Raw genomic sequence first — 15,295 nt, 5'->3', positions numbered from 1 at the left:
CCTTCCCAGGCTGAAGAGCAGCCACTGTTCCAAGGATTTAGTGCTTGAGTGGGTGTCTCTAATCACTTGGTCTTCTTTAATGTATAACAACATGAGGGGGAGTGTTTTTAATGCATCTAAATAAACACCCCTATAATTAAACACCCCTACTTCCTTTTTGTAGGAGGGCAAATGCTTGAAGCTTTGATAAGCACGCTTGATATCAGCTAAAAGCTTCTTTATTTATCTTTATTAAGCAACAGAGCCCCTCTGAGCAATGTGCTTCTCTTGGGCACATTCTTACTTCTTTATCTAGGCAGGAAATTCTTTTAAGAAAACTTAGAATCCTTCAGTGATACACAGGCAGCTCACTCACTTGCACTGGTCTAAAGAACTGAAAAAGCAGCTGCTCCTGAGCAGCTTTTCCACAACTGCAGCACTATTAATAGCCTTGAAGTATTCCAGGAGAACACTTTCAGATAAATGCAGCTGGAACTCTGTCCTCTAGCATTGTTTCATAAGATATGAGTCTCTAGCCTCTGCTTTTCGTGTTTTGTTCTTGGAACAAAGTAATTCCTGATGTGTGAAGATTTTTCTAATTTGGAAGGACACGGACATGCAGCAGAACCTTATCCCAGCAATCAAAGCTTCTTGTAAGATTTTGCCCTTGTGAAAGTCATTTAACCAGAGTTTTTCATCTGCAAGTTCTGCTGGAATGAGCCCCTGCAGTGTAAGCTGGCCAGAAACGTCACTTTTACCATGCAGCAAGGTGCTATAAGAAAAGGCCATTTTTAAATAAAAACTGGGAGGGGGCAGGGAGGGGTTGTCACTTACAATTAATGACAAATTTCAGGCACAGCAACAAACCATGTAAGAATAACTTTATTTCTTAACAATCTGAATAACATCCTCATCTTCAAGAGTATGGTCTTTACCAACTTTTTGAGGGTTGTGTTTGACAGATGAACCCCAGACCAGTGCACTGAAAGAAGAAAAATCAAATTTAAAAGGCTTAGAAGTATGATATGCAAGCAGAACAGCAGCTATTTCTGTCCCACAGCTAATACAGACAGCAATGCTTCAGAGCTATTTCTGTTCTCCTACAAGTACCTGGCTGAGTGGTTGGTGTGAACTAGGACTAGAAACAGAACAAAACAAAGCCTGAATTTCTGAGTACCCAAGTGCATGGGACAGTGCCTTGCAATGCTGTGTTTAGTGCTACTTTTAAACAGCAACATAAATTTGTCTCCACAGAGGACATTCATGTAGCAAAGAGCACGAGAACATCAAATACAGCAACTGAAGTATTAAGTTTGATTATCATAGGCAGATTTATTCAATTTAACACTAAAAAAAGGTCCTGGTATTCCCTTCTAGTTTAGAAGAGGATGAAATAATATATCTGAAGGCAAATTATTTTCTATTCTATATATTCTTTTACAATAATACTTACTATTTAAAGTCTTTGATGAGATTTTTGTGGATCTTCATGCAAAAATCCTCCACTGTGGTCTTGCAGTAAGGTAGTACCACAGGAGAGGTGTAGTCTGGGAGCTGCCCTTTAGGTTTGGTGTAGCTGTAACACAGATGGAACCATCAGTCAATACCAAAACTTTCCTTTTCAAACCCATCATGATATTTGCCTGTCACCCCCAGCATGTGGGCCAAGTCCCACTGCTCCAGTGGTGCCACTGAACAACCTTTGGTGGACCTAAGCTGAAAATGCAGCTGGGCAGCCAGTGGCTGCAGAGGGTTCTCCCTTGTAACTGCAAAGGTTTCTCACTTGTGAGCTTCCCAAAGGTGCTTTAAAAAAAGCCAAATGGCAAGAGTTGCTGGGAAAGAACATCTTTAGTATTATGGCTCCAACTTGCCTTTTTGGTTTTTTTTCTGGGAAAACCTCAACATGTATTAGAAAAGGCACCTGATGAAGTCTATAACACAGATACCTAAACCACAGACACAAGGGACTGTGAAATGCCTTTTCACAATATATTCTATATTATTACAAGAATATAGATATCAATTTAAAAGGCAACAATTACTGTATTATGAGTATTAGTAAATTCATTCATAAGTTCATCCAAAAATGCCTAAGAATTATGAGGTAAACCTGGAATAACTTGTAGTAAAAATATCTGAAATTCTAGATTAAGAACTAAGCTCTGTCAAGAGAGCTGCATCCATGACAGACTGAAAAGATGATTACATCTGGAATCACAGTGTTACCACGAAGTGTGACTAGAGTTCCATGTTTTCAGGAATTTTTTAAGATGTGCTTTGGTGTTGGATTCACAAGGTTCTCCTTTAATTCCCCTACAAATTCAAATCAGCACTTGTGGCTATCACACAAGAGCTACGACGAGCACAATTTCTGGGTTACAAAGCAAACACCAGTTGGTAGAAAAGCACTGCAAAATATTCCTCATCCATTCCTGAGACCCTCTTCAGTCTCAGCCATGCACTTAACTGCACAGAAAGCAGCAATTTTGACTCACATTCGGACTAGTTTCAAGTAGTCCCAGATTTTCTCCAGCAGATCATCAAAGTTCCAGCGATGATGAGCAGATATGGGTACACAGTGGGGTACTTTGTAAATGATATCTAGTTCTTCAATGGAAATTTGGTCAATTTTATTTAGGACATAAATGCACGGGATGTAAACCCTGCAAAGAGAAAGAAATTGTCAGAGCAACCTGACAGCAGCACACTGCAAAGAAAAACTGGTTTTAAAAAGCTTATCTCTCTGCTGATGCCACATTGGTGGCTCAGCTGGTGTGGGAAGCAAAGGCAAGAGAGAATTCTTTTGTCTGTAACCCAGGCTGCAGGAGTGGCACAGGCAGGGAGCAGCAGTACCTGTTCCCTTCCACAACGTCGATCAGGTCATCGGCGGTGGCGTCGCTGCGCAGGGTGACATCAGCGTTGTGGATTTTGTACTCTGCCAGGATGCTCTTCACTGTCTCAGCATCCAGCTCACTCTGAGGACACTGAGCACACACAGACAAGGACACAGAGTTAAGGAATGGCAGAGCTAACAGCCAAATCCAGCACTACAGTTAACAGTGCTGTCACCTAGCAACCACTGCATGTGCCTCACTAGAAGGAATAGCTGCATTTGAACTGACTGGACATGACTCTGGTTTCACCAGAGCTGCTCTGGGGAGAGGGAAAAACAGACCTGAGTCCTAACAGCTTCATTTATATCAGTGACCCACTGGGAGCTGCAATCAGACATTTCAGCAGTGCTTCCTTTCAGTTTGGGACCAGCTGCAACACAAACCCAAGTATCTTCTAGTTCAGAGCCCAGACAACTTCACTTCAGGTATCAGAGTGCAGAGTTCTGACTTCTGCTATCTCTGGCTATTTCCATGCTTTTAAAGATTCAGGTAAATGGGCTGCAAGGCCTGAAACTCTGAGCAATCCTCTCAGGAAGAACATTGTAGCCACCAAGTAAGAGGCAGTTTTTGCACGCTCTCCTTTGGATCTCAAACTTGTTATGTGTGGAAAGCAACTGAGGCTCTGTTTTGAGGGCCAGAAAGTGGTCAGGCTCCAGGAGAGGTGTGGATAAAGGACACTTTCCTCTAAGGAAAGTAACTGACTGCAGCACTGTGCAGCAGTTCAGCTCCTGAAGAAGTCACACACAGCTCAGCATGGTCCCAGACATACACCATCAAATGCCTCTTTCTCCAAGCAATTTGTTTTTAATTTTGGTTAAAGAAAAGTTCCAACTTACTGTGGCTGTAAGGTTAATGCCTCCTTTATCCTTTTTTTTAAAGCCAATATTGGGGGGCTTACTATTCAGACGAATTCCAAATCCCTCCAGTTCATTCTCAATGATTTTCTTGTGGCCAAGGGGTTTCAGCACGTCCAGAACAATGAGAATGAGGTTACAGGTTCGAGCAACTGAGAACCAGAAAAAGAAAGTCAGCTCTCAAAAAGCATGCTCACACAACCTGAGAGAAAACAACCACAGTGTGGCTCATGGGCTGATGGCACTACAAAACCCCTGGTTATTTTTAAAGCATACTGGTTATTTTTAAGTACCTACAGTGTAGGACTGAAGTTTATTGTGCTGGCCAAGCATCACTGACAGACAGATCTGTACATGCTGTAAGAATGACAGAGCTGGAAAAATCTTCCTGTCTCCATTCAGACACCAGCCTGAGGACAATTAACTGGGTGAGGAAATAAAACCAGCAGCCTTGTTTAGGATGGGATCACATCTGCCTGCAAACCTGGCAATGTGCAGAGTGCCTGAGCACAAACCCAGCAAGTGCACAAAGCCAGAACTGAAAACAACAATATGAAAGCAGCTCCTGCCTCTCAGAGACAGCTCAAGTGCAGCAAACAATCCAGCTTTTCACAGACATCAGAGCATGAACCCTCCATTCTCTGCACTGTGTTAAATGAGCCAGTGAGTGGCTGCTGTCTCCAGCTCTCACATACTCACCTGCAATGACCTGCCGACCTCTGCCTTTACCATCTTTGGCCCCTTCAATAATTCCTGGCAGATCAAGCAGCTGTTTGTTCACAGGGAGGAAAGTATCACATGAGAAAAGTATTCTTCATTAAATCAATCCTACTTTTACCCTTCTAAACCAGCTGACCCTACTGCAAATCTGAACAGAGTATGACTGATCTGATTGTTATATCTTGTATTATCTCATGTGCCATACTGATCCCGTGGAACACATTATCTCATAGGGAATAATTAGAACTACCACAGGAACTTCTTTCCAGAGCAAAGTAAAAACCAGGGAGAAATCCATATCTCATGGAAACATTTCCAAGGCATTCTCAAGCACTTTTACACATCACTTCTAACCTGCTGATGTCAGGCCAGACCACTCAACCCTAACAGCACAGCATCTGTATAGCCCATCCTACCCTCACAGACACAAGATCTCACCTGGATCTTTGCTCCTTTGTACCTAATGACTCCAGGCACAGTCGTCAGTGTAGTGAATTCATAGGCTGCCACTTCAGAGTACACACCAGCAAGATTACTTAGAAGAGTGGATTTCCCCACTGATGGAAAACCCACAAACCCAATGCGGGCATCACCTGTCTTTGCAACATCAAAACCTGCAAACAAGGAGTAGAAATATTTGTCTAATGATTGACATTTTCTATCTTCTAATATTCTGGACAGCAGACACACTATTATTTTTAATATTGCCTTAGCAAAAGCCAAGTAAGCTTTCCTAGAAGAAGGATGAGGGTGGGAAGCAGATTGTTCACAATCTTTATGGCCTTGCATCACTTTGTAACACTCCATGACATGTACCTGTCTAATAAAATCTTGGCTGCAAAGCTTCATAGTGGACTGTGTTTGACTTCAGTGTAAGTGGAGCATTCCCTTTAAGCACTGCAGCTTAGGAAATTCACACCTTTATATATAAAAACAGGTGGCTGCTGCAAAGGTGCTTCTTTGTGTAAAAACTGTAAGATTTCTGCAAAGACTGTATGAGCCAAAATACAAAAGCACTTTCACCTACACTTCAGGAAGTGCTCCAGCCCATGGCCCCAGGAAGGGACAGAAATCATGGTTAGAGGTCCTGTACCGGACAGGACTAGAGAAAGCAAGGACGGAACAGGTTACCCAGAGAAGCTGTGGCTACCCCATCCCGGCAAGTGTGCAAGGCCAGGTTAAACAGGGCTCCGAGCAACCTGACCTAGCGGAAGGTGTCCCCGCCATGACGGGGGTAGAACGAAATGTTCTCTAAGGTCCCTTCCAACCCAAACCCTTCTGTGAGTCTATGACTGTGTAGCAGATAACCTGACACGATTTGTGGGACAAGAGCCCCCCATCAGATCGATTTCCGTCGACCTCCCGCTCTCGGACAGCTCCTGCACAGACAACGCACCTTCCCCGGGGCCGCCGCCGCCGCCTCCCTTGGGGGTGATGAGCTCCCGGCGCAGCTTGGCCAGACGGGCCTTCAGCAGCCCCAGGTGGTGGGCGGTGGCCTTGTTCTTCTGCGTCCGGGCCATCTGCAAGGGCACAGGACCGAGGGCTCACACCGGGAGCTGCCCTCGGCCCCTGCGCCACGCCCGTGGACAGGGCCCCGTCACCCCTCCAGGGCGCTGCCCACGGCCGTTCCCCTCCCCGGCCCGAACCCCGCGTCCGCCCCGTTCGGCGCTCGGCGCCCGGCCCGTCCCGCAGGAGGCGGAGGGCGGCGGTGCGGTACCTCCGCCTCAATCTCCGCGATCTTGGCCAGGGTGCTGCTCATGGTGGCGTCGGGCCCGGCCCGCCCGGCCGCCCCTCAGCGCCGCCGCTCCTCGCGCACCGCTCGGGGCCGCGCACGCGCCCGGCGACCTCTCGCGAGAGACGGCGGCCGGGAAAGGGCGCGCGGCGCGCGCCGCCGGCTTCGCGCGCTGCCCTGAGGGGAGGTGGCGCAGCGCCCCCTGGGCCCTGTGCAGAGCGCGCGCGCCGCCTCACAGAAAGAGCGGGCAACGCTGTGAGGGGCGAGTGTGAGGGAGAGATGCCCGAGTGGGAGATCCGTGTGTATGTGTGTGTGAGGGATCCGTGTGTATGTGAGCTCCGTGTGTGTGAGATCCGTGTGCCTGTGACATCCATGTGTGTGTGAGGGATCCGTGTGCCTGTGACATCCATATGTGTGAGGGATCGTGTGCCTGTGAGATCCCTGTGTGTGAGAGAGATTCGTGTATCTCTGGGGTCTGTGTCTGTGAGGTCCATGTGTGTGAGATCCATGTATGTGTGAGATCCGCGTACATGTGATCTGTGTGTGTGAGACCCGTGTGCCTGTGCCCCGTGTCCGTGTGATGTGTGCGAGGCTGTGGCGGCTGTGGGAGCCGGCACGAGCCGGCTGTGCGAGAGCCCTGACGGGGGCCCGGGGCCGGTGCTGGCGCGGCTGAGGCGCTTGGCCGTGAGGGGCAGCCGGGCTGCGGCGGCGAGAGAAGCCGGGCGCTCGGCTGGGAGAGAGGACGGTGCGAGCGGAGCTGTGCGCTGAGGCGGCGGCCCCGCAGGTGTGAGAGGAGCCGGGGGTCTCGCTGCCCGCGAGGGGAGGTGCCGTGCGCCCTTCCCTGGGCTTAAACCGGAGCAGCCTCTCCGCGGTCCCTCCCGCAGCCCGCCCCGCTCAGAGCCAGGTGTGTATTTGTGTATTTGTGGCACTCCGCGCTCCGCAGCGCTGCCGGCCCGGGCGGCGTTGCCGCACTGCCCGCGGCGGAGCCTCCCCGAGCTGCTGCTTTGTCACACCGGGACTTCATGCCGGAGCTTTCTCACGGCTCCTTTCAGCTGAGCCCTGACCGTACCACTTTGCCCCAGGGACATCTGAAACTCTGCTCTGAATGCAGGCTAATTAAATAGAGAAAGGATTTTTTTAAAGGCCCCTTCAAACTTTAAAATGCCAAGTATTTCCAGCGTTAGGCTGTTTCGCAAGAAGCCAAACAATTGGATTTCAAATTAAAAGTATTTTTATGACACGAAAATACAATTTAATAGTTGTTCGGGATTTTGGTTTACAAGTTTGTTTCTGTGTCATATTTTGTTTAAATTCGAATATTTATAGAAATCTTTTTGTCCATGTTCAGGAAGGCTCTTCTATCTCAACTTACTGCAAAGTCTGTTTCTATAGGGTGTATCTAAATGTAAAACTTTAGGGAAAAAAAGCCAAAAATACACTCTCCTGGGCCCATAGTGTGAGCACTTACAGACCCACCTGCCACACCTTCAGACAGAATTCTGAGTTACAACTACAAAATTGAGCTAACCTTACAACAGTTTCAGTGATAGAATTTTTATGGAATCATTAAATCTTCTTTAACTTGCAGTGAAAAGGGGAAAAAAGAGTGCTAGTGCAATGGGAACCACACTGCTATTTGTAGTCTCTGCCTCTGCATTTCCCTTTCTGTCTCATTTTAATCAAGAAAGAAGCCTTTATTGTCATAAACTCTTTTAGTAGGAACTGTTATTAATATAAGCTTATACAGAGCTTGCTAAAATAGAATCTCAAATAAAATGGAATTGCTATTCCTGGTACTGTTAGTTCAGCTAAGCTAGGGTAAATATAAATGCACCTACCCTCTATATTTGTTCATGGTTTTCTAATTATTCCTTGTGAACAATATCCTTTTCCAACATGGGACAGAGATTTGACCCTGGTACAAATTTTTTCCTATTTACTTCAGATGGAGCTGAACTTGTCCATGCCTCAACTGAATTTAGCCATACAATCAGTCCCCATTTGTGGTTCTTTTTAGTGAAAGGAAAAACATTGAGAAAAATATAGATTCTGAATGCTCAGTCAGGAATTAAGAGCTCCCCTCTTTTGTGCAGTAGATCATGGTTAATTTCAGGACTTATTGCTAGTTGTTCTTACAAATTCATTCCAAATCTCATAAACTGAGTCTAACTTCAAATTATTTTTCAAAGTGAGGGCTGAATTAACAAAAATGTCAATAAAGTAGATGGTGTGAATATTTAGTTACTGACTGGTTTTTGTATTCCTGGTCTATGTTTCCATAGTGTTCTTAACATCCAGCTGCTCAGTGAGCTCTTAAATTCTTTTTTTCTCAGAAAGTTATTCAAGCAAAGCGTATAAGGAATTTAGGCACCTAAAAACTTCTTTCGGTGTTGAGTATTGTCCTTAATTACCTGAAGGGAGAAAGAATTTCATTAATAAAGATAATTAGTCTGATTTTTGGTAGCCAAATTAACACTTTTTAATTGGTTAGGATATTTAAAGTAGTTTATGTTAGTTTATAACAACACCATCTTTTAAGCTTCTGTTCAACAGAGATTGTTTCCAGGTTGTGAACAGAGTAATGTTACTTTTATTTCTTGTGAGTACTGCTGTGAATTTTTTAATCTGAAGGTGTTTTATGTGATATGGTGCTTAGAGAACAGGGTGGTTCTGACCATAGCAAATAAGGTGCAACAGCTGGAAAAAGAACTGAAGGGTGGGTGACTGGGAATGGATCAATTATGTCCCCTGAGGACTGCAGTCAAAACTAGAAAATAGAGTGCAAATGATAAAACCTTATTAAAGAAAAAGAAAAAAAAAAGTCAGTCAGAGAAGGGAAAAAGGAAAATATGAATAGAAAATTGGATATCATGTCAGAAGGGATAAAAGCCCCCAGTAGAACCAGAGAGCAAATGAAAGGAGATGCAAGAGACTGAGATCTGCTCAGAGGTTAATTGAGCTTTATAGTGGGCACTGATGGAAGATGGAGTATGTGGATTGCCATCTTTTTTATGAAAATGTGTATGTGTGTTTTTTAAACTGCAATCATCCCATTTAGGAAATCCGGATGAAGTGCAGCAGAGGGAATATTCCAGAGGCTGTAACTTGCACCACAGTCAGTCTCTCCTGGGAGCCATTGCCTGTAATGTCAGATGCCACAGAAGGAAGGTTCAGATCTGGAGTAAAACTCACAAATGATCACACAGTCCTGTGAATGACTAGCTGATAAACTGGGACTGCATCCCCTCAGCAGTTCTCTTAGAATATTCCTGATAAGATAAGGAAAGCAAAATTCTAAAAGACATTCAGCAGGTGGACAAAGACTGCAGCTGTCTCATCAAACACTTCAGGAACATGGCACAGCCTGGGATCAATGATTGGGGAAAACCAGGAGTGGTTGTTTCACCAGAGACAGGAATGTGACTGAAATGCACATCAACAAGATCTGAATGATGGAGGGCTGGAGAAAAATGGATTTCAAAAAATCATCTACAAATTTCAGTCCTGCTTACACTGATCCTGAGCAAGTCTTTTCCTTTACTTGTGCCTCAGTTTTATTTTTGCACAAGAGGAATGTGCAGTTGCTGCAGAATGATTGAAACTGTCATGTTTCCATAGTGAGTATGGTAACTGTAGCTCAGAGCTTGGGAGCTAATGCATTTAGGTTTTAGGTCAAACTATCAAATTTAAATAAGCTACTTCATTATGAGTCAAATTCTGAAATTCTTTCTAAAACAACCAGTATTTTAGCTCGAGTAAGAGTTTTACTTACATGAGATAGTGAGATGCAAACAAAGTAAATTGAGAAGAGGCTTGCAAGTGTTTTGGATAACCATGTAAAATTTGTCATTGTACAATACACACACTGTGAGTATGAAATTAATTGTGATAACTCATGTAATGCTTCATTAAAATCACATAAAGTACCTTGTTAAAAATAAGCAGTGCGTGCTCACCTAGTCAGGTTTGAGGTTTTTTCCTCCTCTTTTATATTCTAATAAATAACTCAAATGCTTGTGGATATCAAGTTTATTCACAGTGCACTGAGAAGGTCATTTTAGCTTAAGAGCTGCTCTGGTAGTACAGCCCTTGTGGTTTTGGGAATTCACCTCATGCCAGAAGCTGCAGACTACACTGGCAATCAGCTGATGCTGTGTGGGCTGGCTACACACTGCATTTCTACTTCAGTGGTGGGATTTCTGCAGGACTTCAGAAACTGGGGAGAAGGTGACAGGGAGGAAATGAAATCATGATTTCAGGTGAGGCAAGGATCTTGACATTTCATATCCTCTCAGAAACGATCACCTGCCCAGGGAAAAATAATCTGTATCAAATGGTAACAGTGATCTGAGTACTTATGATCCTAAGAATGTTGGGTATGGGACTGTAACCACCTGCCAGAGTTTCCTCATGAAAAAAGGGTAACTGCAACTGAAGGCATACAGAGAATTGGTTCATTTTAAGGTGGTTCTTCTGTGGGTTTTTGTTCAGTTTTGGTGTTTGGTTTTATTTAATTTTTACAGTTCTGCAAATTTACCCTATGAATTGTGCTTTGATTTAAGAACTGGCTGCTAATTAACCCTATCATTGTATTTCAGGGAAGAACTGCTGGTGCTGAAGGGGAGCTATAATGAGTTGACTAAGGGCCAGCTCCATGCCTGTTTGGAGGAAAGATATTTTGAAAACCCTCTATCAAAAGGTAAGAATTTTTAAATCCATCGTGCTGAATCTTCAATGGAATCATAATACTGATTGCCTGAGGTGAAGTGACTCTGAGAGTTGATGCAATCACATCTTAATTAACTCTTGAGCCAAAAGACAGAAAGTTGTGTCTCTTTTGAATCTTGTAAAATGTAAAGATGTAGCTGTTCCTAGTTGTCTTCTAGGATTAACTTTTTTAAATGTAAGTTTACTTGTTATCTAGGTAGGAGTTTTCCTGGGGAAAAGCACAGTTTAGCTGTTAATCTGTAAATACCAAAGCTTTGTGCTTGCATTGCATATTTAGGAATGTATTGTAATGTATGTTTTAGGAGAAAAAGTTGTCTGTCAGGTTTGCTTAGGTAGGCATGAATGCCTAATTCACTGGGAGTCAAGGAGATGGAATCCTAGGTTGGATTTCCAGGTTGCACAGATCCCTAATGTGGCAATCTTGTTTTGAATGGGTCAGGTTGCTTTGGTTCCAGGCAGTCTAGAATAAGTTAAACTGAGCAGACTGAAGAAATGAGGGGAACAAAAGGGAGATTAAGTATCAAAGGTTGGCTTCCAAGACTGTAAAATTAGTATAACAATTAAAAGTTGTACAGTTTAACATCAGTTCCCCACACTTTGTCGGGACTGCCATGCAACACAGAGAGTCCACAGCAGCCGGTGCAGTGAGGAGAGTGATCAAAACGAGGAAAATCAAACAGTGCTGTTTTCTCTTTTTAAAGTAAGTCTTCCCGTGTACTTTCCACAGCATCACATCCCATCCTATTGCTGTCAGTTTTGTGAGGGTGCTGGGTATTTTTAAAGAGTTTTCATCTGCTTCTAGAGGAGAAAGCTGACAAATCACTAAACCCACGTCTGGGTTACAGAGGAAACTGCTGTCTCCAAGTCTGAGAATCCTTGCTGCTAGGCTTGGCATTCTCATGGGATGATTCCTAATAATAAACTGAGCAAGCTTTAAAAACTAAATTTAAGTAATAATCAACCGAATAAGTAATGAATGCTGAATTAATTGCTTATTATATCAGTAGCAGTTAATTAAAATATCAGTGAAAGCTCAGAAAAACTGACAGCTACCCACTGAAATTGCAAGTGTGCCACAAACTGCTCAGTGCTGTGGATTTCTGTGGAACATGCATAGAAAGGAAATGGTTCATATGACTGATTAGCTGGCACAAGTGCTATGCACAAATGTCCCTGCTAATATTATAATCCCTGTGAAACAGTGACTAACCTTCTTAAAGAGTATAATAATGGGACTATTCTGAAAAATTTCAGTAGCCTCAAGACCTACACAGATTCACAAGTTGAAAGTGTTGAACAAATAGGTATGACTCAACTCTAATTAACATATACCCAAATATGTTTGAACAGATTCAAGTGTAACAGTCTTTTGTTACCTCCTATATTTGCACACCAATTTAAGGTCTGCACTTCTGAGTAAGGCCAGTAGCAATTGATCTGCAGTGAAGCGAGCAATGTACAATGTGGAGTCCCAAATGGTACACACATGTTTGGAGAAAAGGAGATTATTAATACTATTGAAATACCAATCAGAGTGCTTCAGCAGGCACCAGGCAGCTGCAAAACATTTAGGGACACCTCAGGAATTCCCTTGAGCAGAAGTGAGACAGGAAATAGTGAGAAGCTGAATAAAGTAGCTGAAGAAAATGCCTTTATTTAAAAGAGGGATGGATTCAAAAAAAGTTCAGCACATTCCATTGCAGAAGATGTCAAAGAAAATAGATTATGAATCATCTAAAAAATGAGAGGAAATATTGGATACAGAAAACATACATTTCAAAATTGAAATTTCAAACTTTCTTTCACATTATCTGGAACTTTGTCTTCAGAAAGTGGCTTGCTAGTTGTGAAGGTAATTGAGTTCAAAGGCAATCATTCCTGTGTGCTTACACAGTTATGTTTGGAGAAATGCCATTTAGTCATCATGTTAAATTTAGGGAATTTCACCTCACAAGTCTGTTCATAGTGATGAGCCCAATTTTTGCTCAGTGTGTTTAGTACGTGTTCCTTTTCAGAAGAAATTGGGCAATGTTTTAACACATGCTAGTTGAGTGGCTACTTTGATAGTCTCACATTCTGAGACAGGGTAAGTTTGGGACCAGAAAACGTTCTAAGCAGCAGTCCTTTAGTGCTGGTGGAGCTGTAGGGTGCAGTGAGCAGTGCACAAAGCCTGTAAGTGCCGAGAGGAGAGCTGCAGGCTCTGCCATGGCACGGTGCTGAGGAGCCAAGGGGCTGTGTCAGTGTCCCTGTGCTTCCCCGGGACTGCGAGGTGCTGCCTGTCATCTTGAACGAGAGGAGAGCTGCAGGCTCTGCCATGGCAAGTGCTGAGGAGCCAAGGCGCTGTGTCAGTGTCCCTGTGCTTCCCCGGGACTGCGAGGTGCTGCCTGTCATCTTGAACGAGAGGAGAGCTGCAGGCTCTGCCATGGCACGGTGCTGAGGAGCCAAGGGGCTGTGTCAGTGTCCCTGTGCTTCCCTGCCTGTCATCTTGAACGAGAGGAGAGCTGCAGGCTCTGCCATGGCAAGTGCTGAGGAGCCAAGGGGCTGTGTCAGTGTCCCTGTGCTTCCCTGCCTGTCATCTTGAACGAGCGTCCAGCAACTGCTCCCAGCGTGAGCTCCCAGTGTGCCGATCTGGCATCCTCGTGGCAAGTGTGAGGGGGTCACTTGCCAAGAAAACAGCCGTGCTTTGGGGTTTTGTCAGCTTTTACCCAAGAAGCAGGCAGGGTGTGTGGAATGGTGCCTTTTAAACAGGAGGGCTGGAAGCTGAAACCAGAACATTCCGTGGCAACTGGAGAAAGTTCTGAGGAAAGTGCTGTGAGAGAGGCAGGACCCCCCTCCCCCTGCCTAGAGGAGAGACAAAGAACAGGCGAGGAGGGAACTGAAATAGGAAGCAGGAACCATGTCAGGAGGCTGGGGGCTAAAAGAAAGCAAATTAATAAACCACTGGGGGAAAGGCACACAACTGTCCAAAGCCACTAGGAAAGATAAGCAAATTCCAGATTCTTTAACTGCTCCCTGTCTGTGTGTGCTTGCAGCCTGGCTAGTGAGTTAAACACAATCATTTTCCTCACAGTAGCAAGTACAACTTGTGTGCCTGTGGGACTTAAGAGAATACAGCACTGTGTTATCTACATAATAGGGTGTACTTAGGCTGGGTTTGTCAGCATTGCTGCCACTCCAGCACGAATTTCCCAAAGTATATGTTCATATCAGGGTGTTCGCACACACAGTGCAGTAACAAAACGTTACTGGGTATATTCTGATTGCAGTAGAGACAAACAGTTCCTATCGAAAGCAGAAGAAATCTGGTGTACAGGCTGAGGGCACTGTGTGGCCTTAAGTGTTAATGTAATATTTTGAAAGTTGGAAGCTTGGTGCGCTCATTTGCACATCAGTACCCAGAATGCTTTTTCAGTTCCACCACTATTTAATTCAAGTGCTGGGTTTGAGCTTTTGGAAAGCTCTGTAGTTTGTGATGCCCTCACATGAGCCAAGTTCACTATTTTCCACAGAATAGTTTAAGTGACAATATTGGATCGTGAATAGGAGGTCCAAGCATTCTTAATTAGGCTTGATGTTACAAATGCAAAAAAAAAAGTGTCCTTGAACACTTTTTTCCAAGCGTTGTCTTTAACAAAACAAAGAACTCTGTTTGGGGAATGTGTGTGTGTGTGATGTGTGTGGGGGGGGATATGTTTTTTTCAAAAGTAGAGAAAAATTCCTCTCTGAGACAGAAAGCAGATTTCAGACGCAAATGAATAACGATGATGTTGAAATAGCTGCTCTTCATAGAGAGACCTCGAGCACACAGGGAAGATTCAGCACTAGGACAGTCCAGGCAGCCCCGCGCAGTGAATCCGGCGGAGCATTTCGGAGCGTTTAACCTGGGCCCGGGGAAGGGTAACTCGAGGGAGCGGGAGCCTCGCCGCGCTGGGGCGTGGGGCGCTCCGGGCGCCGTGGGAACCCCGGGTGCGCGGGAGGGGCTCCGCGGGAGCAGCTTCGCCAACATGGACGCACCCGGGGCTCTGAGGTGCCCGTGCTTCCCGCAGCCCCCGGCCCGCGGGTACCGTTCCTCCCAGCCGCTCCCAGGGGGAGGGCATTTTCGCACTGGAAGAATTCCCGCTGCACCCCTTCCCTCCCCCACAATGCCGGCACCGCGCTCTTCTAGCGAGGCTGAGAGTTGATCGCGTACGGGGGGTGGGGGTGAGAAATGCAATGAAAGACCGGGGGGAGGCCGGTCTGCGCTGCAGCCCCTGGCCCCTCTGGGATCGGCTCTCCTCAGGCGAGCCGAGGAGGTGGGGGCCGCTCTGCGCCTCTGCAGCTCCGGGAGGGTTTGCATTGGACGATTCGCGCCTGGGGAGGGGGGAAGGTTGCCTGCAGCCCCCCCCGCC

General features: G+C 45.3%; 1 protein-coding gene across 1 annotated transcript; it reads right to left on the bottom strand.

Annotated features, from left to right (window-relative positions):
• Window positions 1-843: 843 nt before the first annotated feature.
• Window positions 844-6,325, bottom strand: DRG1 (developmentally regulated GTP binding protein 1). The gene is made up of 9 exons (XM_054645732.2): window positions 6,165-6,325; window positions 5,844-5,967; window positions 4,886-5,061; window positions 4,427-4,496; window positions 3,710-3,879; window positions 2,833-2,963; window positions 2,475-2,642; window positions 1,433-1,555; window positions 844-961 (listed from the first exon to the last, which is right to left on the bottom strand). The coding sequence occupies exons 1-9, from the start codon at window positions 6,204-6,206 to the stop codon at window positions 862-864; spliced, it is 1,104 nt and encodes a 367-aa protein (XP_054501707.1). The 5' UTR covers window positions 6,207-6,325; the 3' UTR covers window positions 844-861.
• Window positions 6,326-15,295: the final 8,970 nt, after the last annotated feature.

This window comes from Agelaius phoeniceus, chromosome 18, assembly GCF_051311805.1.
Source record: "Agelaius phoeniceus isolate bAgePho1 chromosome 18, bAgePho1.hap1, whole genome shotgun sequence".
Lineage (NCBI taxonomy): Eukaryota > Metazoa > Chordata > Aves > Passeriformes > Icteridae > Agelaius > Agelaius phoeniceus.
Note: the sequence above shows the minus strand (reverse complement) of the source record. Positions and strands in the feature narration are given on the sequence as shown.

Coding starts and splice junctions, on each gene's coding strand:
- DRG1 (XM_054645732.2), bottom strand. CDS start 6,206: ATGAGCAGCACCCTGGCCAAGATCGCGGAGATTGAGGCGGAG. Junction 4,497..4,885: donor ACAAAGGAGCAAAGATCCAG/GTGAGATCTTGT, acceptor GTGAACAAACAG/CTGCTTGATCTGCCAGGAAT. Junction 3,880..4,426: donor AGGTCGGCAGGTCATTGCAG/GTGAGTATGTGA, acceptor TCTGGTTCTCAG/TTGCTCGAACCTGTAACCTC.